The following is a 27,231-nucleotide window of genomic DNA, read 5'->3' as shown; positions in this document are numbered from 1 at the left end:
AACGAACGATGGAAGACACCATGGGATCTTAGAACCCCCTGGCCGAGATTTTGACATCTCGGTTCGAGCCGGGTGCGATGCTAGAGTCAGTGAGATCGGATCCGTGACCTTGCGTTATCGAATCTGAGTGCATGGGACATTGGTTTGATCCAAGAGCATCGTTCCATTTCGCCTTGCAGATGCGCCGAGTCAAAGGTTCACGAAGGATCAACGGCAGTTGACAATTTCTTCGTTGACTCGGGTTCCTGACTCTTGCGAGGTATGACGCCAGGCTGTTTACCATGACCAGGCAAATGTCTTTGTTTCGAGCCTGCTTGGCATTTGCGAGTTCAAACGAATGCTGGCTGAAAGGTCACCGGAGCGAGTGCTTTGACTCTCAGCTACAGCATTGCCAGAAGGCCTTCTGTCTCTCGATGCAATGCTCGTAGCAGAATTTGAGTTGAACTAACCCAGGTATAAAAGTCTCGTACGGGTCTTGGTACGGTGCAGAGACGCTCTCAGCCGCATGCGCCCCATGAGGAACACCGGTTCATGCGGATAAGTGCATATCGCCTCAACTCACATCCGGATTTTCAGCAATCCAGCGTAAGTGCAAGCTAGAATAGCATCGCAAGTAAGTCGGACTCGTGAACGGTTCACGAAAGGTCAAGCTTCTTGTTTCCTTCTTCAGTCAGTCTACTCTGATCTACTGCGTTCATTTGTCTCTTCTCATTGATGGCGCTCCGTTCCCAAATGCGATTTTGCCGCCTTTAATGGCTCGCCAGCCAACTATTGAGCGCAATGGGTCCGCTCGACGAAGCGGCAGGTCCGCCCATTTCAGTCACTGGATGCTACACAACACATTTTACGGATTGGTGATTACGACGGCGCTTTCCACTAGCTTGCTTGCAGCGGACAGATACAAATGGCGCGCCACCGGAATGGTATTCCAACTTGCGAACCGGTACCCAGCCTCAGTGGCTTTCACAGTTCAGCTCCTTGCAGCTCTCTTCGGCGTCATACACGTTGCTGTCATTTGCAAGCTGATCAACTACGCTCTACGATTACGACTCAGGAGTGCCAGCGTGTCGCTCGATGTCTTGCGGACATGGGTTGATATGACGATACCTCGCATTGACTGGGACTTGCCCCTTCGGTTCTTCTTTCCTGTAACGCTCATGGTATTCTTCAGTCTCGTGCCTGCAGCGCTTTGGGCCGGTTCTTTCGCGCCCCTGGTCAGCTCTACAAGCACATCGATGGTTCTCCGATGCCCCGACTACACGAGAAATATCTCGCTGATCAAAGAGTATCCAATGGAGATAGGGAAAGCTGGGCCTTCATACCGCAATTCTCAAGGGCTCTTCACGTTCTCTGTTGGACAGCAGCTCATTGGGCCTTTGCTGTCAGCCGCAGCGGGAGCATCGTCCAACGATTCTCTTGCGAAGATTACTCATCCGAAAATTGATAACACTCAATTCAGCTACACTGGGCGATCATATGGTGTTGGTTCGTCGGCAGGACTGACCGACTTGGATTTCCCACAGGCCAACGCGGCTGGTTACAAGTACAATGAGTATGGCTACCTTACGACTGCCCAGTGCATATACAACCAGTCATCGAACTTCACGCTTTCCGGTCCCGTGAACGAGTGGATCTACGCAGCTGCCGGTACTCTCCCTGACAGCGTCGAAGGGCCGGAGTACTCGAACTACATCGGACACAATGCGAAAGCCATAGTCGCCATGGGTGTAGCGTACAGCGAGCTCTCCCCGCGCCGTTACGTCGCCATCACTGCAGGCGAATTCTACGCTCATCTCAACAACACACAGTGCGAGTTCGACTTCGCACCGACAATGTTCGAAGTCACCGTAGACCTGGCGAACCTCAACATCACCGTCAAACCTACCTCCGCGATCCCGGAAACTTACATACACGAGTCCGATGCCCGCAACATCACTCGCACCGTCGTCCGGCAGTTCGAACTTCTATCCAACGACCTCACGAACCTCTATGACTCGCTTCTCGGCCAGGCGCTCAATTCGAGCATCGCCGCGTACAGCATGTCCATGGGTGGCAGCTGGCCTCCTCTCACCCAAGAAGAGCGCACCTTAGGCGGCCTCGCGAACGCCATGATCGCCATGGCCGACGACATGCTCGTTGCGTACGGCTCAGCACAGCTCATGGTGGGCACCAGAATCAACAGCACCACGTCCGTCCCCCGCGTAGCCGACGTGTACCTCTACGCTTTGCAGTTCGGCCAGCCCGCCTACATCTACGCTGTGTTCGCTCTCAACACGGTCATCGTGCTTGCGGTGCTCGTGGAGAGGTACCGGACGCGCGTCTGGGCTGATCTCACGCGCTTCAATTATCTCGATCCGCGTGATCTCATTGTTGCTGCTTCGCGAGGGGGTGAGCAGCTCGCGCATGCAGCGGACGATATGGTCGGCCAGGACGGGAGGAAAGTGCCCAGGCATGTGTGGCTGCTTAGTGATCCAGATGAGGGCAACGGCCGGTTAGTGGTGAGGCTGAGGGCGGATGAAGGTGGTCATGCGGCGATTGAGGTGGACGAGGCGAGGAGCGAGGCGCTGATGGGTGAAGGGTGGGTGAGCTATGAGGATGTGGGTGTAGATGAAGAGAAAGCGGTGGCGAAAGAGGCGTGGGAAAGGAGGGAGAAGGGACGTGTAGGGGTGTTTGGGTCTGCAAGATGAATGAGCACGGGGTAAAGACCGAATGTTGGTGCCTTGAGGATGTAGACTTGGAAGATGTATGAGGGACGCGGTCGCAGGCGTATAATAGCTAATGAAGAGACATGACACTCTCCAACTGAACTCCAAGCGGTTGCACCTGCAGGCGAGACTGCTGGAAAACTGCTCTCAGTGCTGAGTGGACAGCTTTTGTAATGGCTGTAGACACTGCCCATATGCGTCCTTGATCTCGTTCAAGTGTAACGTCCACGTCATACTGCGTATGCATCTCCCACACACAATACTAAAACTTGCGCCGTAGTCGCCGATCCTGAACATAAGCCTGTGCGATACATGCTTAGCCACGATCTGTGAGACAGAGGCTGGTAGTATTCTGATTGTCCTCCCGGGGCCGCACTACCGCCCACCTGGTACTTCGCCGAGGCACAAAAGAAGGCCTTTGGTGTTCGAGTCTTCATGGATTCGAGCTTATCAGTGGGGTTCTAGAGCATGGGGAATGTTTTGGATTTGCGCAGCGTAGTTAAGGCTTTGACGTTGGAAGTGTTTTGACACCGAGATGTCCTTACATCCAAACTTCGTTTCGACGCATCTCGAAACGATCTACCCATCGAGTTCCTAAAAGGAGCACGTTCACAGATTGCGGGAGAAGACGATTCGAGTGATTCTTCAGTATTCGACTTCGTGATAACTTCATTCTTCTTCCTCATAGCCTAGTGTCTTATGATCAAACCATGGCTCACGCTTCGTGATCTTGATACATCCAGCCATTGACACCTCCATCGTCAGACCCAATCTGCAAATACATATAGATCCTCTGCACTTCCTCGCCCTGCACCTCCTCCACCAAAGGAAACGCAAATTTATCCACAACCTCATCAGCCCACGTGTACGCCCTCTCCGCTTCCGCCTCGGACCCTGTCAGTCCCAATACAAAATCTTGCAAAGCTTCTGCATCCATGTCTGTAACGTTGGTAGGCAGTGGTGTCTGCGAAAGGAGGTATTCTACCCAACCAAAAATTGCCTGGCGGAAGCCATCGTATTCGCGCGTAGTCCCAGAGTTATCCTTCTGATAAAGCACAAGAAACAAGCAAAGGAGCAGGTTCCAGACCGACAGCTCGGCAGGTTGCTCTCCGGCTTCCAGGACAGCTATATCTGCGCTATATCGTGACCAGTTGGAAACATCGACGCCGTACTGTCCCTCAAGGCCGGCTTTGAAATGTGCTGCATAGGAGGGAAATTCGGCGGTTAAGCGGGCTAGTGCTTCGGTAGTTGAGATGATGACGGGTCGTTGGGGCACGCCGTCATGGATCCTGAGGGTGTTGAACACGGCTTTGAGTTCGTCGCGGATGGCGTGGAGGATTTTGGCTTGGCCGTCGCGGTAGATGATTGCGTATTTTTGCTTGTTGTTGGAGAAGGGAGAGGAGCGGTTGAGTGAGAGGCGCAGGGTCTGGCTCCGTTTGTCGATTGCTTCGTATGTCAGGAGTAGAGTTTCGAAGATGACTCTGGGTGGTATAGAATCGGGTTGATTGTCTGCGGGATTTAAATTGAGGTTCGTCAAGGCCTGGATGAAGAACGTGTGCACAATCCGAGGTGGGATGGCACGAAAGAATGGCAGGCGGTTCTCATACCGCCCGAATGGATGGCCTTTCGGACGCAGGTACTCCGGCTCCTCGTTTAGTTCCGCAGTGACAAACGACGTGTCCATCCCAAAGGGGATGTTGCTTGGTTCGAACATCTTCATGCTTCGCGCAGCCTGTTCAATTTGCGGGGGCAGGCGCATCTTGATGGCGAACTGTTCCACGGGGTTGTCCGGGATGCAGAAACCATAACCAAGAAGCAGCTCGTCGTTCTGCTTAGGGGCATAGTTATTGTAGACCTCGTCGCCAGGTCGTACCTCATCGTGGCTCAGTATCTTCAATGTGAAGTCTTCGAATGGATGGAAGTCCCATTCAACCTTGGCGGTCGGGGAGTGATTGAGGATGTCTACTACAGGGAAAAGAATCGGAAATGTTTCCTGGCCTGGTATTATGTGTGTGGAGATGAAGGCTCGCGAGGAGATGATCGTCGCCGCCCAGCGGAACCATTCACTGCTGTGTGTTAGTCCGAAACTTTTCACTTTGAGAAATCGCAAGGAACAATCGAGCCTAGTGCACTATCTCAAACCAGGTAACCGATGGACCGGCACGTCCGATTTCATGCAGCGCAGTACGGCACTTCGCGAATTAACCCAACGCGGCATAACTGACAAGCACCGTGGTCACGACGAGGTTCCTTTTGAGGCAGCTCGCAAAAATACAGACAACAAGTTCCCAGCCAGCCGGTTGGGCTAGAGCGCGGTGCTTGAGTCTACTGAGTGGTACTTGGTACCGCTGCAGACTATCGGGTACCTGCCGCTCACATGCATTCTAATAGGACTTACAAGCTAAAGATGGTTATATCAATGTCCAGGCTTTCCATGACCTCTTTGGCTTGGTTCCACTCTTCGCTGAGCTTGTCAAGCTTCACGCTGGTCTCTCGCGCGAGATTGGTGCCCGCAAGGCACTGCATGTCTTCCTTGTCAAACCAGAGCGGGGTCATCATGAGACTTGGCTCTGGTAGGCAGTCAATATACGGCTGCCATTTTAGGCAACTTGGATCGGTATGCAGACGCTGCTCGACCAGTAAGAGATACACCAATACGTTGTTCGGTATACGACCCATACACTTTGCCAGTGGGCTCTCGACATGAGGCACCAATGACTGTGTATGGTCGAGATTGAGGTGCGAGACCGTCAGGCTGAGCGGACACTTGGCGACCACCGGTGAGGTCAAGTTTCTGACTGCACGGCAGTGATAGCCGCTCGAGGCGTCGAAGGCGATGTCGACATCAGGACTCAGCTCGCCTCCATTTGTCTTGAACCAGCCAACAAGGCGTTCGACCAGAGACATATCGCCGGACTTTTCCCTTTGAGGATTCTCTTGCGAGTGTTGGTGGTCAAGGCTAGGCATACTAGACCGATGGTAATTGATGTCACGGCTGGCTGACGAGAGCGCTGATGAAGAGAGCGATCCGAGCTTGGTCAGACGCTTACCAGCGCGTCTCTGGCGCGTGTGTAAGCTGGCGGCGGAGGGACGGTGTTGAAGAGGGATTCTTAGCCGCCAACAGGGGCAGTGGGGGTTGCAGATAGTGATGCAGAATTTGGTGATGGTGCGGTTGGTGGCATGGTAGTGGAGTTGTGTGGCGGTGGGATGCGGCGTAAGGCTCGCATCATTGGTGAGCTACTCTAGCGCCCGTCGCCGTCTTTGAGCTACTACTTGCGCAGATGCTGACATTGTCAGTCCGTGGGCGGACATTGGGGAAATCTGACAGCGCAGCTCGTTGTTGTAGCAAGAGGCGTCAGAGTGTATTGATGTAGGTGGCTTCGATCCAAGTCCGCACGGGCGCCTGAGTGAAACGAACTCTAATTGCGTTTGGGAAAGGGCACGGCTGAAATTTACTCCGCATAGACGAGATGGCGGTAAACGGGCTCGCACGAATACGAGTGGAGACGAAGACGCTCCGAAGCCCGCCCCTTTGGCTTTTTCATCGAGCCATGCAGCTGGAGCAGAGTCAGCAGACGGCCCATTTGCTGCAAGCACCGCCGGAATCCGCGGAAGACAGCCAAGGCCTCCGTCCAAACCCTCTTGACGGCCGTCGACGTGCTCGCAGTCTTAGGCCAATCTCCACGTTGCGCCAGAGTAGCAGCGGGAACCATGGCAAGCGCGGAGGTTAAGGATCTGAGTACGCACGCGCGGTGTCGACGGAGCACATGGGAGGATCGATAGGATCGCTCCGCAACGGGCATGGCATGCGAAGGCCTGTCAAACAAACAACGCGGGGCCAATCAGCCGCGGCGCTGCGAAGGGTTGCCGAATGCGGGTCGCGACTCGGCTGCGACGGTCTGATCAACGGAGGGTTTAGGAACCGGGGGCCGGAGGCGCGTGGAAGACGGTCGACAGAGGCGGCGGACAAAGACGTCTCACGAGCCGGACTCATGTCACCAAAGCCAGGCCTCGCTGATGGGCTGCGTGAAGCCCACCGTTCATTTCCAGACTGCTGATAACCACCCTCTGCCCGCTGGAGCTGCACAAAAGGACCTCTTGATGATACGCTCTAACACACGCTGGCGTGGTCCCTGCATCGAACTGCAATTATAGAAGTGTGGCTTGTGAGTGATTCAGCCCTGTGCACCCCATGCTGTTACCCACAGTAATGCGCTTCGACCCCAACCCACTGACAGCCGCTCCTCAAAAGGCCTGGCCGCCCCTCTTCGGCCGTCGTCTTGGCCTGGTGGCACACTGCACAATGCTACCTTCGCTTGCTGACCCAATTCACAGCTGGTTAAGCTACACCCTGTAGCCATGCATCTGGATATGCTGACCGCCGACCACCTGCACTCTCCCTCGCGCTCTCCAAAGAACGCTGCCGATGGCCATTGCCCGGCTCTACAGATGCCTCTTTCCGTGCTTGGCTCGCTCTTGCGCAAACAGAGCCTCTCGCCCTTTGCTCCCAAGGGCGAGAAGACGGAGCGTCTCCAAGATGGCTCCCAAGATGGCTCCGACTCCACCACTACCCCTAAGACGAACCCTCTTATGAAAGCCGATTCTGCCGTCCAAGGCTCCCCTGCTCCCTCGCGGCGCACCTCCATTAGCAGCGGAACCTCCACAGAGAAAGCGAAGAAGCAAAAGCGGCCCAAGACCATCTACAAGCTCGCCCAGCCGCCGCACCCTCGAGGGAAGCTGCACATCCGCCCCAAAGTCGTCCTACAGCTCCACCAGGTGGTGGCTGCGCGCCGTCCGAAACCCGCCTTCGAGGTCATTCCCTATACCATCTGCATCCCTTTCTCCTCTCGCTTCAAAGTCCGAACATTCCGTGGTCGCTCACTTACTGCCGCCGACCTTCTAATCCTGAAAGCCGAGGAGTACCAGCATAATGAAGAGGAGAAATCCGACGAAGAGCGTTTTGGCTCGAGGGAGGTCGTGGGCGTCATATGTCCTGGAAAGGAAGACAAAAGCGGGGTTACCAAAACCGAGGTCCTTATGGAGAACGGGCAGTCGTGGGAAGTCACGAGAACACCGAACGGCGGATACGAGTTCGTGTATGTGGACGACCATGGCCTCACTCTGAGATCACGCTGGGTAGCGAAGCCGCCCCATCTCCGCCGTCAGTCTTCCACGACCAGCGCCTCGCAAGGCTCGCCTACAGAAGACCGCAAGTTCACCTTCAGTACCATCAGCCAGAACTCCAGGCGTCATCCCATCATTGCCACGATGACCCGTGACCGCATTGAAGTCAGCGATTCGTACATGATGCCTTCTGCGACTTCTCCATCCACACCAAACGCGCCTTGTTCAGCCTTCCCCACGCCTGCAGCGACGCCGTCTAGTATTGATATGAACTCTTTTCTGGAACCTGATCGTCTTCCTATCGAGACTGGTGATGCGCTCAAGTCTTTCATTGTTGCATCAGGCATATGGGTGGCCTTTCAGGAGAATTGGTCTTCGTCCAACTCAAAAGGGGGTCCGCCTCCTCTAGTTACCTCGAACACCTTCAGGACGACTCCTAACCGCACCGTGTCTATGACTTATATTGATACTCCCCGCTCCGCATCTCCCACTTCATTGGACGAGAACAAACGCACCATTCCTCGCATCATCCGCACGCACACCCAATTCTTGCACAGCAAGACGTCCGAACCAGGCTCTCCCGTCTCGCCTATCAAGACGCGTTCTCGTCGATCCAACTCCACCGGCAACACCGATCTCTTCAGGAATGGTAGCCTACGAAAGCGCTTTGGTCTTGCCCTGGAGGACCAACCAGTGCCGGAGACTGAAGAGGAGCGCCACGAGAAAAGTATGGAGCTCCTACGCGTGAAGGAGCTTGTTCTTCAGCCTCCGCCTACACTTTTTCGGGACAACAGCCCACTCTCGCCGATTCCTTCGATCGAGCCTCCAACATCTCCAACTGACCCTGAGCCCTCTCCAACGTTGCCTGATACCAGAACCAGGAAGACCCGATCAGCATACGATCCCGTACCTACCGCTGGTCTGTGGGACTCTGGCATCGTAGAGGGTAAAGGCACCCTGAGGACACGTCCAACCAGCTTAGTCGTTATGAACGACAAGAAGATGAAGGCCAAGCGCAAAGAGCAGCGATCGAAGAGCGGGGACAAACCCAAGGAGAAGAAAGAGAAGAAGGAGAAGAAGGAGAAGGACGGACGACGCAAAAGCGAAGGCCTGCGTCATCTCTTTGCGGGCATGTTCCGCAAAGAAAAGCACACTGCTTGAAAGACATTCATTGAGATCACATTTTGTTTGATTAGGTTTTGAAATGGTGTTTGGGCTTGCTTTTTGGCTAGCAACTGGGTGGCATTTCTGGGTGTTCACGGATGATACTTCACAGGCTGGTCCTACGCCTGTACGGCAGCCGCTCTCAGCTCTCTACCACATGTTCGTTTTTCCTTGCACCATTTTGTTCCTCTTTCAATGATTCTTACTTCAAGATCATCGTTAAGCTTCTTGTGCATATTGAACTATACCCCTCCCAGACGTAGCTATTCCTTAAATCAACTTCTTTACTTCCGAAACCCCCTGTCCTACATGGACCGAGTCCACCGGCACCCATCCCTGCTTGGCTATCCTCGTACCATGGTTCGCACATGCTTCGTACAAAATTTTCATCTTCTCGACCGAGAGAAAAAAATTGGCTTTGGCTCACCGCTTTGGCGGGCTTTTCTAACGGCCGTACCGCACCGTCCGAACGTCCGCTCGTTGTCCGTCGGAACCTCGCGCTTTCCGGCGGCCGACCCAATGGCTTCTACACACATGCCACCACCACCGCTCTGACCTCTTCGATCACACGACAGCATCAGATCTCCTTCTATTGTCGATGCGCCGTGCGCGAATCGAGAATTTCAGCTCGCATCGCGCGGCTGCTGGCGGCGGCGCCGAGCCACGGACTTTTACTGCACTGCACTTCACTTCACTCTCTACACGATTGAGTCGCGTCTTTCCGTAGCGGCCGCTGCATCGGAGAAGGAGGCGCGTATTGTTCCGCTCTGCAGTCTACAGGGGACGGACGGCCGCTTGTGCCTTGCGTCTACTGTCTATATCTCCGTAGCGCGGGCGGGTTGGCGAGTCGTGCTTGTCTAGTCATGCCTTCACTGCACTACAGCACTACTATTCGTCGTCACTTCCGTAGGACTACTTCACAGTCCGTGGATGGACGATAGGTGTCCGTGTTTTTACCTATGTAGATCTTGCCTGCCTTAGCACTGCAAGCAAAGACTGAAAAGCGTGACTTCACCACCATAACGTGAATTCCTTCCGTCTGCTTGGAACGTTGTGAAGTCGACCTCCATCGATCGTAGCTGAAGACCTTGCATGGTGTTTCCTAGGACCTCCCGCACTAATGTATCAGTCTGCATAGTGGAAAGGGGATTTTCTGACAAGCACGTATGAGACGCGCTTGATGCAGAGTCAGCTTTTCGCGGCACGCAAGGGGAATACGTCAAATGGAACAAAGTTGGATACTCGTCATGACAAGCCACCTTTACGCTAGTTTATGGAGTTCGTGTTACCTGTCGATGCAAAGAGCTCTTGCAAATATGTGCCATGTGAAGGCAAAAGGTGGTCCTGGGAGCTGGGCGGCGACAGCTATCCACCACGACGGCAATGCTCAAAATCATCATGCCACATCGTCGGCTAAAGGACCTCGAACGAAAGATGAACGGCAAATGCAACGACTGACAGGCATGAAGAGGAGGTAGACTATCGAATGGAAATCAATTTATGTTACCAGGCACCGCGCGCCCATGCCATTGCATCTCAGCCGCTTCCTCATTGTGCGGTCTGCACGATCTTCAACAACGGCCTTCGAAGAAAACCCTAAAGAAGCACTAGGAAACGCCCACAGCTGACAGTCTGCCCGTCGTTGCTCGAATTAAGTCCACCATCTCGCCCCACAGAAATGTCAAAACAGCAACTAGAAGTTCAGAGCATCGCCACGCTCTTGAAGGCCGGGGCAGATGCGCTCAAGTATAGAAGGGGTGCTGTTGGATTCAGATCTTGGAGCAGCCTCTGGTACTGGAGCGGCTTCTGAAGTCTTGTCTTCTGATGTGAGAGATGATTATCGTTGAACTGGCGCATGGTGCTCTGACTCCAGCTCAGATGCCTTCGCTTTGGGTTCACGGCTTGCCTGGCTCTGGTGACGGTTGCCGCAGTGTCGTTGGCTCAGCAGTGGGCTCATGAGTCTTAGGGGGCCCCGGTACAGGGGCACCAGAAGAGGCAGGGCCGGATGGATGTGCGTTACGCTGAATGACAGGCGTCGGCTCAAACGGATGCTCACTCACGAGACGCTCCGGTATATCTCCGCTTGGACGAGGAGAGTGTGCTTCGGGTATAGGCTCCATTGGCGCACTGAGACGGCGATTTAGTAGGCGGTCCAATACTGGCGGTTCCTCGGGTTTGTCGATGTCATATCGAGCCGGCGTTGGTTTGGGCTCCTTAATGTGTCGCCGAGCAAATCGCTGCACAATATTTGGCTTGGTCGCAGGCTGCTCTGCACCTCGTGCTGCCAGTTCCGATACTGGGAGCGGCGAGGGTGTACGCCTTGGACCACCCATGAATTTGCGATCAAACCTCCGAGATCGATGGCGGCGCCAACAGAGGCAGCAGGTCGCTAGGGTCGTAAGTCTGTAGAGGGTGGTTTAGTAAGATCGTATTGTTTTGAATGGTCGATCGAGTAAAGAAACATCAAATCAGGTATCATCGAGGCTTTCTCAGTGAGCATAAGCTAAACTCACAATAACAGAAGCCCGCCAACAGCAGCGATCCCTCCAATGAGCCCTCTCTTAACGCCGGAGGCTACCGTGCCCGTTCTGGTGAGACGTCCTGGAGGTAGTAGCACAGGCGGAAGTTGACGGCGGTGCCTGGATTGCACGCGGAACATCACTCGAGAGGCGCCCGATGTAGACTTTGGGATTGCGGCAGCGGTAAAGACGCCGGTCAGAGGAATGCTGGATGTCGTTGTTGGCCTTACGCCATGCGCAATATCATCCGGAGATGGACTTCCAGCTCTGCTGTCGAAGGTTTGTGGGCGAGATGGAGGAGTACGATCTTGGGAACCCGCAGACCATTTTCCGTTCTCTACCACACCAAGCCCTTGGTAAATCTGATCCTTTTCGTCTTCGGAGCATGTATCGGCAATAGCGCGGATCCAGCAAGTATTCTGTGGCTGCGGAGGAAGCTTGTTCTTGTGTAAAGACTTGTCAGGCCCTTCGGTACCGAAAGTGGAGAGGTCAACATTGCGACCCATGCTGATATCGTCACCTTGGATAATCCGCGAGAACACAACGAAAGAAGTTTCTGCTTGATACGAAGGTGTCGTGTGTCCGGCATCGAATATTCGAGAGAAAGACAAATTGCCGTATTGGCGGACGTGGCCACCAACATATGAGTCGTTAGAGACGATGTCAGCATACCCGGCTGCGGCAAATGTAGAGCTATAAGGCGACTCGTGGGCGAGTGCGAGGGAGACGGCTTCGCCTCCTACCCAGTTGCAGATGATGTCCCTGTAACGAGGTGAGTAACAATGACGGCCGCAGCAGGAACCACACGTACGCGTCACCGTAGATTAAAGCTACTCGGATACCCCGGGCAAGAAGGTCGGCCAGTTTCTTGATTTGAGTTCCGCGAACATCGTCACCAGCTAGTGGGGATCAGCCTCAACGAGCAACAAAGTCTGGCACAGGCTTACTCTGGTGGAAGACTGCGTTAACCATGGTGGTAGATTCGGTGAAGTTGACCTTCGCCCCAATGGACCGCAAGATGTTGGCCTGATTCAGGTACTCGAGGTATGCGTAACTCGGGAAAGAATTGGGCGAGGTGAACCGGATGTCGTAAGGATTGCGTCCAGAAAGCTGCAAAGCCTGGCTCTGGACACCCCAACATGAAATGCTGGCCAGTTCGCATATGGAGGTTGTCTCCTCATCAAGATTTTCGCCCTCGTAATCGACGGCAGTAGCTTGTGTATGGCATTGGGAGGCCATCTCGAGACATCCACGAGGCTTTCTGTAGTCGCTGAGGAGATTTAAGTACTGTGTCTGTGACATGCCTTGCAGGTCGTACGTGTTGTTGTACACAAAAGCGGCCATGGCAGGAGTCTGAACGATTGTATCCACGAGACCATTGATGATGCCGAGCGAATCGAGTTTGATCTCCAGCGTACTGTTGGCAGGAATCACGCCAGCTCGACGTCGGTCATTCTGGTCTTCAAAGAAGTCTGCGAAGACAGGACCATATTGGCCGCCGTAGCTCTCAGCGAAGAGATTTACACCAGTCGGCTCGATGGTGGTTTGGTTGGGTCGCTGACCAGGGTTGTACTGAGGAAAAGCTGAGAGGAAGCCTTGCAAAAAGTGCCAGGCCGCTCTTGCTGCAATGACCGTTGAGTTCTCAACGTTGGCCCTGTTCCCAGTGGCAAGAGTCCCGTTGATGAAGGACCACGAAGGTACATTCGTAGGTAGAGACGTCGGAGGTTCGAGGACATGTTCCTTGATGAAGTCCCAAGACACGTTGACAGGGTGGTCGTACGAGAAGCCGACCTGGGTGGGCTGGTCGATGAAGAGCAGGTTGGAGCTACGATCCCAGCCCCACACATTCGGCTGTGTGCCGTAAGAACCGTCTTCAAGTTGCACGACCTCGCAAGGGCCCATCTCACGAAAGAGGCCAATCATGCTACTGGAACCGGGTCCACCGTTGAGCCAGATGGTGAGGGGCGCCGTATCGGAGTTGTTGCGGGCTTCGAAGAACCAGAAGAATGTGTTGATCGGGTATTCTTGCTGGTATGGTACCAAAGTAAAGGGCGGCAGGTTGACATAGCCGGAATACTGCTTCTGAGAGGAGAACGCAGTGGTGCAGGTGCCGGGCTCCGGCACCTTGTATGATATAGTGATGTTAGGGTCGATGGGTGACTTGAGGACGGCATCATAGGATACAGGCGGAGGGAATTGCTGAGCCAATGAGCACCCGGTGAGGCCCAGGATGGAGGCATAAAAGATGGGCGATAGTTGGAACTGCGCTGGTCAGTATAGGCATTGAGTCAGCATAGGCACACGCACCATGATGACTGAAGTGTAGCAGGCGGCTACAGCATGTGATGAGGATAGCAAACTCGATAGCGAAGCCTCGATAAAGAGCGGAGGCACCTGGGCCACGGATCAAACAGCTGGGCTTGGTCGCGAAACTCCGCGTACTGTGGGTAACTTTGGGAGTGAAGGAGGAGAGAAGCGGCCCAGGCCGGTTGAGATATTAGCGGGTCCATGGTAAAGCGCTCCTGCCTTTGGCTGTACGCAAATAAACATGACCGACGGCCGCAAGTGCCGTATAAGATTGCACAAGACAGTGTTGCGGAAGTAGCGTTGTACCACTGCGCCGCCCCACCATGTCCACGCAGCGCTGCAAGGGACCGACTTGACATGCACACATGTGAAAGTGCTTTTTAACAGCTATTCGATCGAGCTATACACCTTCATGCATGCCCCGCGTGGTCGCTGCACGTCATGAGATGCAGTGCGCTTTAGGCACAAGCGGACAACGTGGAGTTACACAGTGTTGGGCGTCTGTTCGCTTGCCGTAGGTATAGTGTCCAACCCAGCTCTCTGGATGCGTTTCCAGGACCCTGGGAACCGTAAGACACAATTCCCTGATTGGGTATATAGTTCCTTTTTTTGCTACATCATCTCGGACTATGTACCTGCCGATAGCCGCTCCTCCTTCCCCCTGTTATGACGAGCTTCATCGAACTAAGCGTGCGGGATGTTGGCCATTGGACCAAAGCTCGAAGTGAATTTTCGTATCCGCCGTCCGAATATATACATCACAAGGGAAAGCGACAAGATTGCATATGCCACCCCAACTAGTTCGCCGTACGCGTTCCGCAGTCCCTGGCTCTGGAACCACTTTGTAATGTACGTCGAGATCAAGCAAGCGATGACGTTTCGAATAACGAAGACTATGCTGATTGTCTCTCCAGCAATCTGGAACATTAGGTAACTAGTTTCTCGGTGGGGAGATGGCGCCGAAGCCAACTTACAGGTCGGTATGCATCTACAGCATAAGTGACTACGATATTGGAAGCAGCCGTGGCACCAAAGCCTTCCATACCGTAGCCCACCGCAGCTCCTGCCCAGCTCTTACCATAAGATATAACCAGCCCGAATGTAAGAACACCCATGGGACCGATAACAGCCGGTATGATCATCGCAGGTAGACGATATTCAGGTTCGACGTGTTCAGCATTGCGAGCTGTAAGTCTGGTTGCGATGAAATCGATAAGCCAACCACCGAAGACGAACGATACGATAGCACCGACGAGACCTGAGAGAGAAAGCAGACCAAGAGAATGTACTTTCCAGTGATAGGGAGCGGCGGTGAATGTCTGGGTCGAAGTGATCTGGAGGGCGATGTTGCTGCGAAACGTCAGCTTCGGACAAATCAGACCAACAGTGGAAATGCGATCAGCTTACCACCCGATGAACAATCCTACAGTGAGCCCGACTATCCATACAGGTGGGTACAATATGAGGCTGACGGTCCTGAGTAACCAACCAAGGAACGATTCATTTCGGTTGAAACCTCTCGTAAGGGACAGCTCCGCGATCCACGACCTCTTTGTCGCGTACTCATCCTCAGGCTTGAGCAGATCCCGGTGACCATTTTCCGCATAATGAGTCTCGCGGATGGTCACAAAGCCTATAAGGAAGGTCGCCCCTCCGGCGATAGCCATGGCACCACACATCCAGCGCCATCCCGCATATTGTGCGATGTACGCATTGATGAAAGGTCCTCCAAATGCACCGATACTAATAGCCGTGTGGAAGATCATCAAAGCCCGTCCGCGCTCATGGAAGTAGAAGAGATCTGCGACAAGACTGGGCACGACTGCATCGGCTGCAGCGGTCATTAAGCCTCCGATGATGCGCGAAGCTAACAATGACCTATAGCTGTGGCTGAAGTACGACCAGATGTTGGTGACGCAGAGGAAGAGGATCGACACAAGGTAGACAGGACGTTTGCCAAAGAGTCGAGCTGAAGGCATCTGCAAGCTATTAGTCCGTACCAAGAAACTTCCTCGTATCGCACAGCTGTTTACTCACCAAAATAAGCGCGCCGAACCCCATTCCCAAGACCTGCAAGGAGGCTAGAGTTCGTCAGTGATGGTCCCTCGAATAAATGAACACAGCTTACTCAGATAGCTCGCCTCTGTAGATGTCTTGTGGAACTCCTTAATGATGGGTTGGATAGCCACTGTGAATGCAGACGAGTTCATGAAGGCGAGGAAGGTAAAGAAGCAGCACACTACGTATGTCGAGTATTTCTGCCCCTGCGCCCAATTCTGCATCCAGTCGTCAGCTACTTGTGCACCTTGTTATGAGACAGCGAGCCACATGTCGTACCAGTGGCTCATTTGGATCATTTGTCGGCTGCGGTCGAAGCACGATGCCACTCTTCGACACCTTTCCATGGGTGATGTTGTATTCATTGAGTTCACCTTGCGCCACCTCAGCTTTAAGATCGACAGACATGTTCGGCCGGCTGGTCTTTCTGGAAACCATAGAAGAGGAATTCCTGGCCAGGCCCAAATGTGCCTGCAGCGATCCTTGCTTATAGGATCACGGTGCTCATTGCTAAGGAGCCTCTGAGAGCGAGACCCCTGCACGATAGAATCAGTGACATTCACAACAACCGATCAATTCCCTCCAGTAGGATCTCCTGGCCGGATGCGATCAATGCCATATCGAACTGCCGGTGTTCCATCATTGGTTCTGGACGTGAACCCTGACTTGTTTGGGGTAGGGATGAGCGAGCGGGGTCCCCAGACCATCCTCCTCCGCGGGGACTAAGCACACAGTTGCAAGCTTGTTCGACAAAAGCTTTCGGTTGAGAATACGCGTCCACCAAATTCCCGGATATAAAGGCGCCTTAGCTTGTCAGAACCACCCCGCAGGGTTGCGCAGAGCCCCAGATGCTCTCCACCTGATATGTATCCTCGGACATCTTCCACGGACATTCGCCGGACATCACTCTGACTTTCAAGAAACAATTTCAACATAAAACCTCGAATCGTGAATGCTTCGCTTGCTTCAAGAACAGCACATCCACAATGACGAATCGAATACCACTCTCTTTCGCAAGTATTCTGTATGACCGGATGCAGCCCCTCCAATCGGGCGAAATTCGACCAGATGGCATCGATCTTAATTTTCTCACGATGAATCATCCGCGAGATATATTCGACCGAATGGCGGGCGGCAAAGAATTCGACGCCTCAGAGCTATCCCTTAGCGAATACGTATGTCGTTATGCTGCCGGTCATAGAGATCTCGTTGCCATACCAGTATTCCCGTCTCGAGCCTTCCGCCATGGTTTCATTGCTGTAAATAGCCGGACCGTTAAAGAACCGCGCGACCTCAATGGGAAAAAAATCGGTGTCCAGCTCTACACGATGACCGCCGCAGTCTGGGTTCGCTCAGTGCTCCAGCAACACGGCGTTGACCTTTCCACCATCCAGTGGGTGCAGGGAAGCATGGAGAGTGGTGACTCCCATGGAAAGCCGAGCGCAATGCCCCTCACAAAGCCTGTCGATATCGTGCAGAACAGCAGCGGCAAGTCGTTGAGTCAATTACTCGAAGAAGGCTTTATCGATGCAACTATAGGTGCTGATTTGCCGCATTGCTTGGGGAAGGCGCCTCACGTCAAGCGGCTCTTTCCAAATTTCAAAGAAGTTGAAAAGAGCTATTACAAAGAAACAGGCATCTTCCCTATCATGCATACAGTTGTTGTCCGGCGGGAGCTCTGCGATCAGCATCCATGGCTAGCGACTAGCTTGTACAACGCCTTAAATGATTCCAAGGAGGTAGCAAGGATTCGGATGCGGTTCCTGGACTGCTTGCGGTATATGCTTCCGTGGCTGGCGCAGGAACTAGATGAGATCGATGAAGTGTTTGGAGGCGATCCTTTTGTGTATGGTGTTGAGCCAAATCGTAAGACTCTGGAGGCCTTGATCGATGCTTTAGACGAGCAGGCGATGATAGCTGAAAAACCAAAAATTGAAGAACTTTTCGCATCGATACGGGGTCAGAACTGGAAGGTTGGATGGGGCACGACGAAAATAACGAGATAGCGTCAGATCATGAAGTCATGCTGCCTAAAGTAGCTCGGTCAATCACTCCACTGCTCAAACAACGTATCACTCCCCTCCGCGAAACCCTCCAAATTCGCCCTCACGCTCCTGATAACATAGCGACTCCCCGCCTCTGGCCTTCCTCCGATCCCCAAACCCATGATGTCACTTTTACCCCTTTCATTCCAATGATGGCTGAAGAGCGGCGGCTGTACAGTCACACAATTCAACTTCCTTTCTACGCTTCTCCATTGGGCTTCGTCGCCCTTGACCAACCCTCCGCAATAATCCGACAGTGCGAAATCGAAGCCTTTGGAAAGAGCCCGAACTCCAAGCTCGAATAGGATCTTGCGGGCGCCGCCCTGCGTAACGGCGTAGGCTAGCGTGCAAAATGTGCTGTTGGAAGTCTGGTGGTAGACCCGCGTGTGTGGTGGATAAAGCGTTGCAATGGGGTCGGGTGAGGAGGATTCGCGGAGGCGGAGGTGTTTTGGTGCGGGCACGGTCACGTCGTTCAATAAGATGAGGCGATTCCGATGGGCTGGAGAAGGTGGAGGCAGGTTGGCACCGCAATGGCCGAGCCAGAGAACGTCCCAATCGCGCCCGTACGCGTCTTTTGGTGTAACCGTGGACATGAGGGGGAGGGAAGAGCGTTTCGCGAGCTCGACTGGATTTTGGGACTTGGTTTCGAAGGCAGGAGGAATATCCTGTTCATGCCCCAGCTCTTGCGCGAGTGATGAGAGTTTGCGTGTGGCTTGACTGAAGGAGAGGAGCTGTGTGCGGATGCGAACGTCCCAATCGACATCATCTTCGAGAACCAATGCGGTGGAAAGATTCTGAACGACAATCCTGTTGGAAGATTAGTACCAGGTTTCAGATTCGTGAAGTTCCAGGTCATGAGCTGTTAGTGAAGTTGTGATTAGGGCTTGCGGCTTGCGGCTTGCGGCAGAAGGACATCATCATAAGACCTAATGCGTGTGGACGTGCAAACCTTCGCGAACTTACTCTCGTATTATATCCATATGTGCTCGCCAACTCCCCAAGTTACCAGAGCTCATGCTCCGGTGATTTCCCGGTGGATACGCCTTCTCTTGCATAGTGTCCGCCTGCACTCCTTCCACCCAATCGAGCTTGAGCTTACTATACGCAGCAGCTAGGGACTGGGCATCTTTCCGATCTGTCCGCCATGGCAAATTCACCACGAAGATCTTTTCGAACTGCCAGCTGTTAGTGAACCGGTCCTGAAATGGGGCGTGCATTCATCGGGTATTGTTGCTTACACCAAGTGTCTCATTGGCGATGCTATTGGGTGATCTATCTTCCGAGGGAAAACTTGCGCCCACGCCGTCTCCAAGCCTCAGGAATAAAAGAGTGAGAGCCAGAAAGGAGATAAATGCAAACAAGATACGCTTGTAACGGCCGTGGCTCGGTGACGGCATTCCTGCTATTGCTTGGTAGCCCAGCCACCAAGTGGAGCATTGGAACCTTTAAAAATGGGAAACAGTTGTTGACATCTGGACTGATGACATCTGCACCCGAACTCCCGGAATCCTACACGTGAAGATCATCCTCGTGTCGATTGTCCCCAGATTTCCTACTCTGCGGCTATTGTGCAAGATGCAGGGGTTGGTGTGGGATATATACCCGGCTGTTGGAGACCGAGACATATTTCCGAAACGGCACCGTGCGTGAAGTGTCGGGAGCTGCGGCGCAACCTCCCAAGAGCCGTATATGAAGATGCATGACAGGTAATTGCGACGTATTCGAGGATTAATAGTTGAGTGCTGCATTCGCGAGCTGCATGCGACGTCCCCAGCCACCATATATCCATCCGATGGCATCGGCCATGTCATTATAGTAAGGTGTCCAGTCTGGAGTTGATGAGTACATGTGCGTCACAATGTCAAGAATTTGCCACCACTGACCTTCTTGTGCGAAGCCACCTTCCTTTGCTTTGAGCTCCTTCCAAGTCTTGTTCTGAGACAGACCCATCTGAATGTACGGTGCCCGCCTCCCTCTGCGAGCAACGATCTGGACCTCACCTCGAAGATCTTGGTCGGGGGCGGCCAGGCTCATATCCTCAATCACTACGTGGCCTGGCTGTGCGGCCCAGGGCCGGGTTGCACCCTCTTGCGCGGAGCCATTGCCGCTATCCGGGGTGATCCACATCTGGACTTCGGCACCAGATTTCTCGCCGTCCTGCTCTTTCAGCAGAGCATCCCAGTTTTCCGGCTGTGCGACTCTTTTCCTGCGATGGTCGTAACCGGAAGCAAGGAAATCAGTGTTGGGCGTAATGTAGACGAGCTCCTTCCACGCATCGCACTTGATAAGGCTTTCGATGTCGAAGTACGTGACAACATCTCTCCAGGTATCGACGAGCCCGAAGCCATGAAAGCAATCCTCAACAACAAGTTGCTCAAGATGCAGACCAGGAAGAAGAGACAAGGCATTGCAGAAGTTGTACGTGGGGTAGTAATCCGGTCTTCCACTATTGTGTAGTGGAAACGGGAACGATTTGATGCGAATGTGACGAAGCCGTGTGATCACGGCCTGATCGACACTCAGAAGCGTCTCCAACATTGTCTCGGTGCCCCGAAAGTGGAAGCGTACATTGAGAGGGAGATGTCGCCATGCCTCTTGGTGTACTTGTTTGCAAGTTTGAAGAAGAGCCGTGCGATTAGACGAGCTGGTGCGAAACCCGTGGCGAATGGTGATTGAGCTGAAGACCTCTTCACAGATAAGCTCTCGGAGTTCCAGTGGTAGAGTGAGAAACGTAGTCGGCATGATTGTTGACCAGTGCAATTGGTGGGTTGGCAATAGGTTTCAACAGTTTTGAATGCCTCATGCAGCTGAGGTAAATGTGGTTACGAGTTTATCTCCGCCTATTCACTCACTGGTCTCGAGCTTGATATGACGGTTCAATGTACTCTGATGGCGAAGACAAAGGAGGGGTGGAAGCAAGTAACAAAGCCGAAAAGCGGATGCGATAGGCGTTTTGTGATTTTGAATCAGAGCAGACTAAGATGACGTTCGGGGACCTGGAAAGTCGAGCGTCCAAGGTAGACCAGGTTGCGCCAGACCCGCTAGCTGAACCAACTGACCCGTTTCGGTTACGGCGCGATTGCAGCCAAAAGACGTACGGACGCCACCGACCATCAGTCAACCACCAGCCGCGAGCGCATTCGCTCACCTCACCGCTGATCGCGGTCTAATCGCACTGGTACAGCTATACGAAGAGCCTTGGCTTGCTCACGCGCGCGAAGCAACATGCGCTTATGCATTGGAAAGAGGCTTTACGGGCTCCGATTTCAGTGTGATTGCATGTCATTGGGTATCAATAGGAACTAACCACCCGCCCGGCTCCCTTCCTGCTTCCTCTGGTAGCGTCACGACCAGCCGCAACCGATTCACTCTGCTTTCGAACGCGCACGGGATTTCTGCTGCTCTTGTAGCTTCTTCTGCTGCCATTGCCATTCCACCAAGACCGGGAGGAACTGCCACAAATCGAACTCTGGCCACAAACACTTCAGGAAAACGATCGAAGTGTTTTCATGGCATTGCCATAACATGAAGTCGCTCAGGCGTTCCACTCCCGAGGTTCGAATCAACAAATCTAGAGGCGGCGCGCCGGCAGTCAGCATGTGCTCGTTTAGCGTTTCCGCTGTAATGGTCTCGGGATCCGGGAAATTCGGTGCTGTTATATGGCAATCATCCTTGTCCGATGAGTTTATCGCCGTTGTAGTGGATGATGAACGGCCTCCTTCCACTGACTTGGCTTCCTTGAGAGAAGAAGGCGATGTGGATCGCGACTCCTGTGGTGCGGATCTGCCATCTGTGTCCTCCTCCAGCATTTGCTTCCGGATCTGCTGGGTAATGTGCGATTCAGAAAAGGTGCGTTTCGAGGGTGTTTGGAGACTATCTAGGGGTGTGCTATATTGTTCCACGGTCGACTTAATAGCCGTTGTGATTTCGTCTCGCGAGGTATACGGAAAGCAAACGTTCAGGATCGCTCTGCCAGCAAGTCAGTCAAGGCAGCGATGGTATGTATGCATCCAGAACATACCTCTTGTTGTGTGCGGTGATGGAAACCGCTTTGTCAATCGCTTCTATTACATCAGGCTTCACCAGCTCGCGATTTCCCAGGATGCGAATTGAAGCACCGTAACGGTCCAGCAGGGCTCCGTGCTCTGCTAGCTGCCCGAGTTTAAGCTTCGCCAGTTCCATAAGGGCGTCTACTTCATGTTTCGAGCGCTTGAAGTTCTCAATGCTAAAGGCGTAGATGGTAACCACTTTGACACCGGCCTTGTAGCAAACTTCCAGGATCTGGTGGGATGCGATTAGCTTTGACTGAACAGAGCTTCTTGATCTGTTATATCATACACGTGCGAGGGCTTCGAATCCCATGTTGTGTCCCTCCACCGTCTCAATGTGCTGTTCGCGAGCGAAGCGTCTGTTTCCGTCCATCACGAACGCTACATGCTGAGGTATCGGGCCCTGTCTAAGAGCGCCGATGAGCAGCTCTCGCAGCTGACGGACCGTCCAGGCGACTGGTGGCGAGTATGCGAACCATCTGGATATCCCATGTTTGTGGAGCGAAGCCATTGTGGGCTTTTTGCTGAGGTGTCTAAGGTGGAATATTCAGGTATTTCTAGAGTTGCAATAGCGAGCGACAGGCGGAAATGCGATCAAGAACGCTCAAGTGCAGAGGCGAAAGTGAGGCAATCATGGAATGGGCGGCATGCTGTATAAGAATACGCTTCAATGGCAAGTTTACGTGTCTCTGGGCGCTGCACAGAGGCGGAGTACAGGCTGTGACGCGACTTCCCAGAACTCACAAGAAACCGCGGCGAAACGTCGGGGCGATCTTTCCAGAAACCCTGCAGCTGCGGCTACCGGCTGCGACGGCTCACGTGCAGCTTGGCACGCTCCAGGGCTCGGCTCGGATTTTGGCTCTTTTTCCGATCCTTGCTTGCCCAACAACTCATCCAGCTTCGTCAGCGGTCGTGTGTCAAGCCAGGTAGCTCTTGTGCGTCTATGGAGCTGGCCTCTCCCTACTAACCTGCGCCTCTTGTTTCGTGCATCCCTTCATCGCCTTTTGTTGTGTTCGCGATGCCCTCCCGGCCACAAGCCGCTGTTCAACAACTAGCGGAGCAGCTCTCTGAAGGGTTCGATGCGTTAAGCGGGGAATATCAGGTATTGCTCGCACAGCAGCGACAGCTCGAGAGCAAGCTGTCCTGGGCTAAGCAGCAGGTATGTCACAGTCTTCGTTTCATTTTCGTCTCCCTTTTCATGATGAAAAATCTTTAGCTCTAGACCTGCAGTCGCTTGCGACCTTGACAGACAACCTTATACCATTTACTGATCCACGCCTATCTCTGCTCAATGTAGTTATTTCTTCTTTAGCGGACCAGCGCTGACTTTCCCAAGTATCTAGATTTACTGAAACGTTTCACCCCCGATACTCTCGCACAAGACCACCTCGTTTTCCTCCAAGACCTCGAGCATGTAGCATTAGATTTGCAGCGACCACCTGTGTCGTGGATCGATCAGATAGCCCAGAGTGACGATGCCGAACGGAGAAATCACGCCGTCATCATTAAGCAAGCCGAGTCAGCCGTAGCAGATTTGCGCGATCCTGTCGTTGATTCTGGCGTGAAGATCTGGGGTGGGCCCTCGGCAGACCGGCGGCCGACGCCTCTTCGAATACAGACAAATGCAGACATGGCCTCCTCGATAGAGAAAGACTTCACTACGAGCGGGACACCTAGCAAGCTCGGTTGTCCATTTGCTGCGAATAGTGGTAGGCAGAGCCCACTAGCTACTCCTCGCAGCTCCATCTCCCGCATGAGCCAAAAAGGGCGCAGGTCGAAGCGACCTTCATTCACCGACCCCATTAGGGCGGAAATATGTGGTATCGATGACCCTGCCTCTGCTGCCTCTGCCTCTGTTTCTGTAGAAGGCTCAGCTGGCGTATGCCCGATTCGTTTCCTCGACCAACATGACCCACAAGACGTTGCAAAGTATTTTCAGAAGCACAAGCACGAGTTACCACGAAGCCATGAAGTGTGCATTAATCGCTTCCAGAGCAATACAAACAGCATACAGGAGCTTGATCGCAAATATGGCGACCTCGTCAGTATGATACAGGGACTGGGCCAGAAGCATCAGGCATGGCTGCCAGAAGAACCGGAGGATGTTGATGAGGCTCCAGTCGCACCCGAAGATGAGACGAAGACCGACGTCAAAGTGGAGAAATGGGCTACGGCAGTGACAGCGAGTCTTGAGAACAGCACCCAAGGGAAAGAAGAAGTAGAAGAACCCGAACTGACACCGGATGAAACGAGATCGCCTCGCTTTGATCGTCCTCTTAAAGACATTCGGGTTGGCGAGTCGCCCAGTCGACCATGGGGCATCCACGTTCCCGCCAAGTACACTGATGCGGAAAGTTCGTCATCAGTGGGCTCAGCCGCAACTGCTTCGCCTCAGCTTCCACTTGATACGACCCGGCCTATCGGTGAGACGCCACCGAAGAAGACAGGAGGTTGCCCGTTTGGCCACATGGTCAAAGGCGACGGGTCCAAAGTACAGGAACGAGATTTCGTCGCGGAGACAGTGCATGCCGCTATCACAGATGCGCCTGCATCGTTTCTTGCGCAGCCAATGGATCCGAGGACTACAGAACAGCCTCAGCCTGAACCGGACCCTTCCCCTAATCCGAAGCCTGAACCCAACCATACCTCTTCGCCGATGACACCGACTGTGATCCCTCAGATGGTGTTCAACGGACCCGTCTTCTTGGGATATCCGCCAGAGCAGCTGGCCATACTTTTGCAGAACAGCAACCTCGGCGCCGCTATGCGATAAATGCGATGAGCAGCCTTGAGTGCGATAATTTGACAGCGTTCTTGAGCGAAAGTTATATACCAGGTAATTGCATTGTAATCTTAAGGTAGGCCTTTGATAGCTACCTCGTGCACATACTTTAGTGGTCTTGTTTCACTGCCCGTGATTGAATGCAGATTGCAAGAGACCGACATAACAGCTGTGATAACCGGATTTGCTCTCAGCTATGGTCTGACAGCGGTCATACTCGGCCTCTGACAACAAGATCTACTCGCCATGCAACTCCTGCGACTAGATAGTCTGTTCATTCTAGCCAGTCTACCTACACGTTACTATTAGGCTGCCCGGTCTTCCATCGCAGTGGAAGTGACCATCAACTTCGCAGCTGGAACTGAGGAACGAAGAGGGCTGTAGTATGCGCCTAGTCATTCACAGTCTGTAGCTCTGTTGGATAATCAGTAGCTTGGAACGCAGGGAGTGTCAGTGCTCCTCCAATCTCAGACATAAATTCCGTGGTACTACAAAGGATATGAAGATGCCTTGTCTTGAGTAGTATTAATACTTCTGGATGTTGACCATCTACGCTTTCTCCTTTGCTCTGACTCCCCTGGCTTCTTGAGGTCCTTTTTGTCACAATTGTCAAATGCGTGAACGAAAATTATGCTGGAAAGTAATAGATATTTCGGGGTGCATGAAATCCCGTCTGCCTGCACCTGTCTGTGCTATCGCTGGTGGTCTACCGTTACGTTCATCGACTTTTCGCGGATGCCTGTCCACTTTCGTATCACAGGGGAAATGAACTATGGGAATGATCGCCGGTGATGCATGTTCCCTCTGACTGGCTTTCTACTCCTCCACATCTCCAAGTACTGCTGGGGACTCCTTAGTCTATCACGCACTTGCTGACTTAGATGCTTCTGCTGCTGGCACACAAGCGACCTTCACGTCTTGATATCAGTCATCCACGTCCGCACGGCCTTTGCGCTATCGTGCGAAGCTCTGAACACTATGACGATTAGCTACTTTGAGTGAAAAGTTAAGACCAACTCACGCTGTCTCTCATTTTCATCTAGACCTCGCATGAAGTCAGCGCCTTCTCCAAGAGCCCCTCGCGGATTATGAGCCTGATCAGCTATTACGGCGGCCCTGGCTTTGAAGGAATCGCTGAGCACCTCGATCATCTCTTCCTCTTCAAACAATTCAAGAACGCGTGCACCGAGGTTGTAGAAATGAGGCACCAGAGCCCTCAGATCGACAGTCCGCGCATCAGCCTTGAGAGCGTTGAGGACGCGGGGGCTGAGGGCCGGCGGGTGGTCGAGGGAGACGAGGGGTGTACCAGTGCTAAGGCTTTGACTGTTGATCAAGAATCAGTGTTCCTGCTTTTCCGAGGTCTTAAGATGAAGGCAGTGGGGCCGTACGAAAGAGCAAGCATCTCTCCTAGCCAGAGGGGTAGCTCAACTTTGGACCCATGCTTTATGTCGCCGCTCATGTTGCCTTCTAGGAAGCCCAGTCCAGGGACGGTCAGCTCGAAGGTGCATGGTACTTTCTAGATCGGATATGTAAGCAGCAGATAGGCGAATGAGAGCGTAGCACATAATCACCTGAGCATCTGTGAGGATAGCATCGACATCGTAGTAGGTCATGCTTGCTGCGCGTTTGATTAGATGTTGGGGCGGCTCCGGTGTTGAGGTTCTAGAGGAGAAGGAAGGCTCGGAAATGCGCGGTGCTAAGTGCAATCAGCATGTAGCGGGTCGCCATTTGTGCGACGTCGGAAGGGTTTTATGCAGCGAGGTTCAAAAGCAGTGCGAAGATCATGCTGGTCGAAGGAGGAAGGCGCAAGACAAATGGGAAGGAGCGAGTGGTGGAGCAAATAATGTAGTCGAGTGGTAATACGGGCAAGATGCGTGTTTGCGGCATAGCAGAAGACGTGTACGCTTTTGCCTACCTGTGTCGCCCCAGCGTCGAGTATTGCGCGTCGGTGAATGCCTACGGGCCCGGTTATAAAGCGCGCGGAAGGTGCCCAGGTAGAAGTCGATGATCGCTACTGTAGCCCCAGGCTTTTGCTCGTCCCGTCTCTTCCAAAACACTGCAAGTCAAGTCTCGGCCCTCTGTTTGGTGAATCCCGCGTTTGGGCGCGACAAGGCTGTTCGCGCGTACCTAGCTCGTGCTAGTTCACTCCGGTCAAGCGCAGGCGCACGCATCCTCCACTGTCATAGCTCCATCTGGGGACTGCGGCGTCGGATACCTACATGAACTGCTGAAGAAGCACCTCCCGCTTCCAAACAACTGTCAAACACCATACGCACCCTCGACGAACTGCTGCTGCTACCCTTTACCGTACGTCATCAGCACCACCCTGACCCACCGCTGTGGTCTCGTGTCGGCACGGCCTCGCCTCACGCAGCCTGCAACCTCCGCAACTGCTTGTCTGCTGCTAACATTGCCTTCAGCGGGAGGATTGGCATTGCATACGACCGCATTTCGACCTCGTTTCTTGAATGAGTAGCC

At 53.4% G+C, this 27,231-nt stretch overlaps 10 protein-coding genes across 10 annotated transcripts; 4 read left to right on the top strand and 6 right to left on the bottom strand.

Moving 5' to 3' along the window:
• Positions 1–920: 920 nt before the first annotated feature.
• On the top strand, positions 921–2,687 carry N0V89_000345 (uncharacterized protein; the record flags this gene model as incomplete). The annotated part of the gene is made up of 1 exon (XM_056209169.1): positions 921–2,687. The coding sequence occupies one exon, from the start codon at positions 921–923 to the stop codon at positions 2,685–2,687; it is 1,767 nt and encodes a 588-aa protein (XP_056075991.1).
• A 733-nt stretch (positions 2,688–3,420) lies between these two features.
• On the bottom strand, positions 3,421–5,672 carry N0V89_000344 (uncharacterized protein; the record flags this gene model as incomplete). Its single annotated transcript, XM_056209168.1, has 2 exons — positions 3,421–4,771; positions 5,104–5,672. The coding sequence occupies 2 exons, from the start codon at positions 5,670–5,672 to the stop codon at positions 3,421–3,423; spliced, it is 1,920 nt and encodes a 639-aa protein (XP_056075990.1).
• Positions 5,673–7,064: 1,392 nt separating this feature from the next.
• N0V89_000343 (uncharacterized protein) lies at positions 7,065–8,990 on the top strand (the record flags this gene model as incomplete). Its single annotated transcript, XM_056209167.1, has 1 exon — positions 7,065–8,990. One exon carries the CDS (start codon positions 7,065–7,067, stop codon positions 8,988–8,990), a length of 1,926 nt encoding a protein of 641 aa, XP_056075989.1.
• Positions 8,991–10,888: 1,898 nt separating this feature from the next.
• On the bottom strand, positions 10,889–16,285 carry N0V89_000342 (uncharacterized protein; the record flags this gene model as incomplete). The annotated part of the gene is made up of 10 exons (XM_056209166.1): positions 10,889–11,262; positions 11,829–12,274; positions 12,324–12,411; positions 12,460–13,774; positions 13,820–13,906; positions 14,794–15,169; positions 15,227–15,798; positions 15,857–15,900; positions 15,948–16,095; positions 16,157–16,285. The coding sequence occupies 10 exons, from the start codon at positions 16,283–16,285 to the stop codon at positions 10,889–10,891; spliced, it is 3,579 nt and encodes a 1,192-aa protein (XP_056075988.1).
• Positions 16,286–16,863: 578 nt separating this feature from the next.
• Positions 16,864–17,883, top strand: N0V89_000341 (uncharacterized protein; the record flags this gene model as incomplete). The annotated part of the gene is made up of 1 exon (XM_056209165.1): positions 16,864–17,883. The coding sequence occupies one exon, from the start codon at positions 16,864–16,866 to the stop codon at positions 17,881–17,883; it is 1,020 nt and encodes a 339-aa protein (XP_056075987.1).
• Positions 17,884–17,921: 38 nt separating this feature from the next.
• Positions 17,922–18,977, bottom strand: N0V89_000340 (uncharacterized protein; the record flags this gene model as incomplete). Its single annotated transcript, XM_056209164.1, has 2 exons — positions 17,922–18,729; positions 18,886–18,977. 2 exons carry the CDS (start codon positions 18,975–18,977, stop codon positions 17,922–17,924), a joined length of 900 nt encoding a protein of 299 aa, XP_056075986.1.
• Positions 18,978–19,650: 673 nt separating this feature from the next.
• Positions 19,651–20,460, bottom strand: N0V89_000339 (uncharacterized protein; the record flags this gene model as incomplete). The annotated part of the gene is made up of 2 exons (XM_056209163.1): positions 19,651–19,751; positions 19,806–20,460. The coding sequence occupies 2 exons, from the start codon at positions 20,458–20,460 to the stop codon at positions 19,651–19,653; spliced, it is 756 nt and encodes a 251-aa protein (XP_056075985.1).
• An 827-nt stretch (positions 20,461–21,287) lies between these two features.
• On the bottom strand, positions 21,288–22,482 carry RER2 (cis-prenyltransferase; the record flags this gene model as incomplete). The annotated part of the gene is made up of 3 exons (XM_056209162.1): positions 21,288–21,891; positions 21,944–22,203; positions 22,261–22,482. 3 exons carry the CDS (start codon positions 22,480–22,482, stop codon positions 21,288–21,290), a joined length of 1,086 nt encoding a protein of 361 aa, XP_056075984.1.
• A 507-nt stretch (positions 22,483–22,989) lies between these two features.
• On the top strand, positions 22,990–24,744 carry N0V89_000337 (uncharacterized protein; the record flags this gene model as incomplete). Its single annotated transcript, XM_056209161.1, has 2 exons — positions 22,990–23,130; positions 23,308–24,744. The coding sequence occupies 2 exons, from the start codon at positions 22,990–22,992 to the stop codon at positions 24,742–24,744; spliced, it is 1,578 nt and encodes a 525-aa protein (XP_056075983.1).
• Positions 24,745–25,664: 920 nt separating this feature from the next.
• On the bottom strand, positions 25,665–26,366 carry PSF3 (DNA replication protein; the record flags this gene model as incomplete). Its single annotated transcript, XM_056209160.1, has 4 exons — positions 25,665–25,729; positions 25,775–26,076; positions 26,142–26,269; positions 26,325–26,366. 4 exons carry the CDS (start codon positions 26,364–26,366, stop codon positions 25,665–25,667), a joined length of 537 nt encoding a protein of 178 aa, XP_056075982.1.
• Positions 26,367–27,231: the final 865 nt, after the last annotated feature.

Source organism: Didymosphaeria variabile, assembly GCF_027946475.1.
Source record: "Didymosphaeria variabile strain IMI 356815 chromosome Unknown scaffold_1, whole genome shotgun sequence".
Taxonomy (NCBI): domain Eukaryota; kingdom Fungi; phylum Ascomycota; class Dothideomycetes; order Pleosporales; family Didymosphaeriaceae; genus Didymosphaeria; species Didymosphaeria variabile.
Note: the sequence above shows the minus strand (reverse complement) of the source record. Positions and strands in the feature narration are given on the sequence as shown.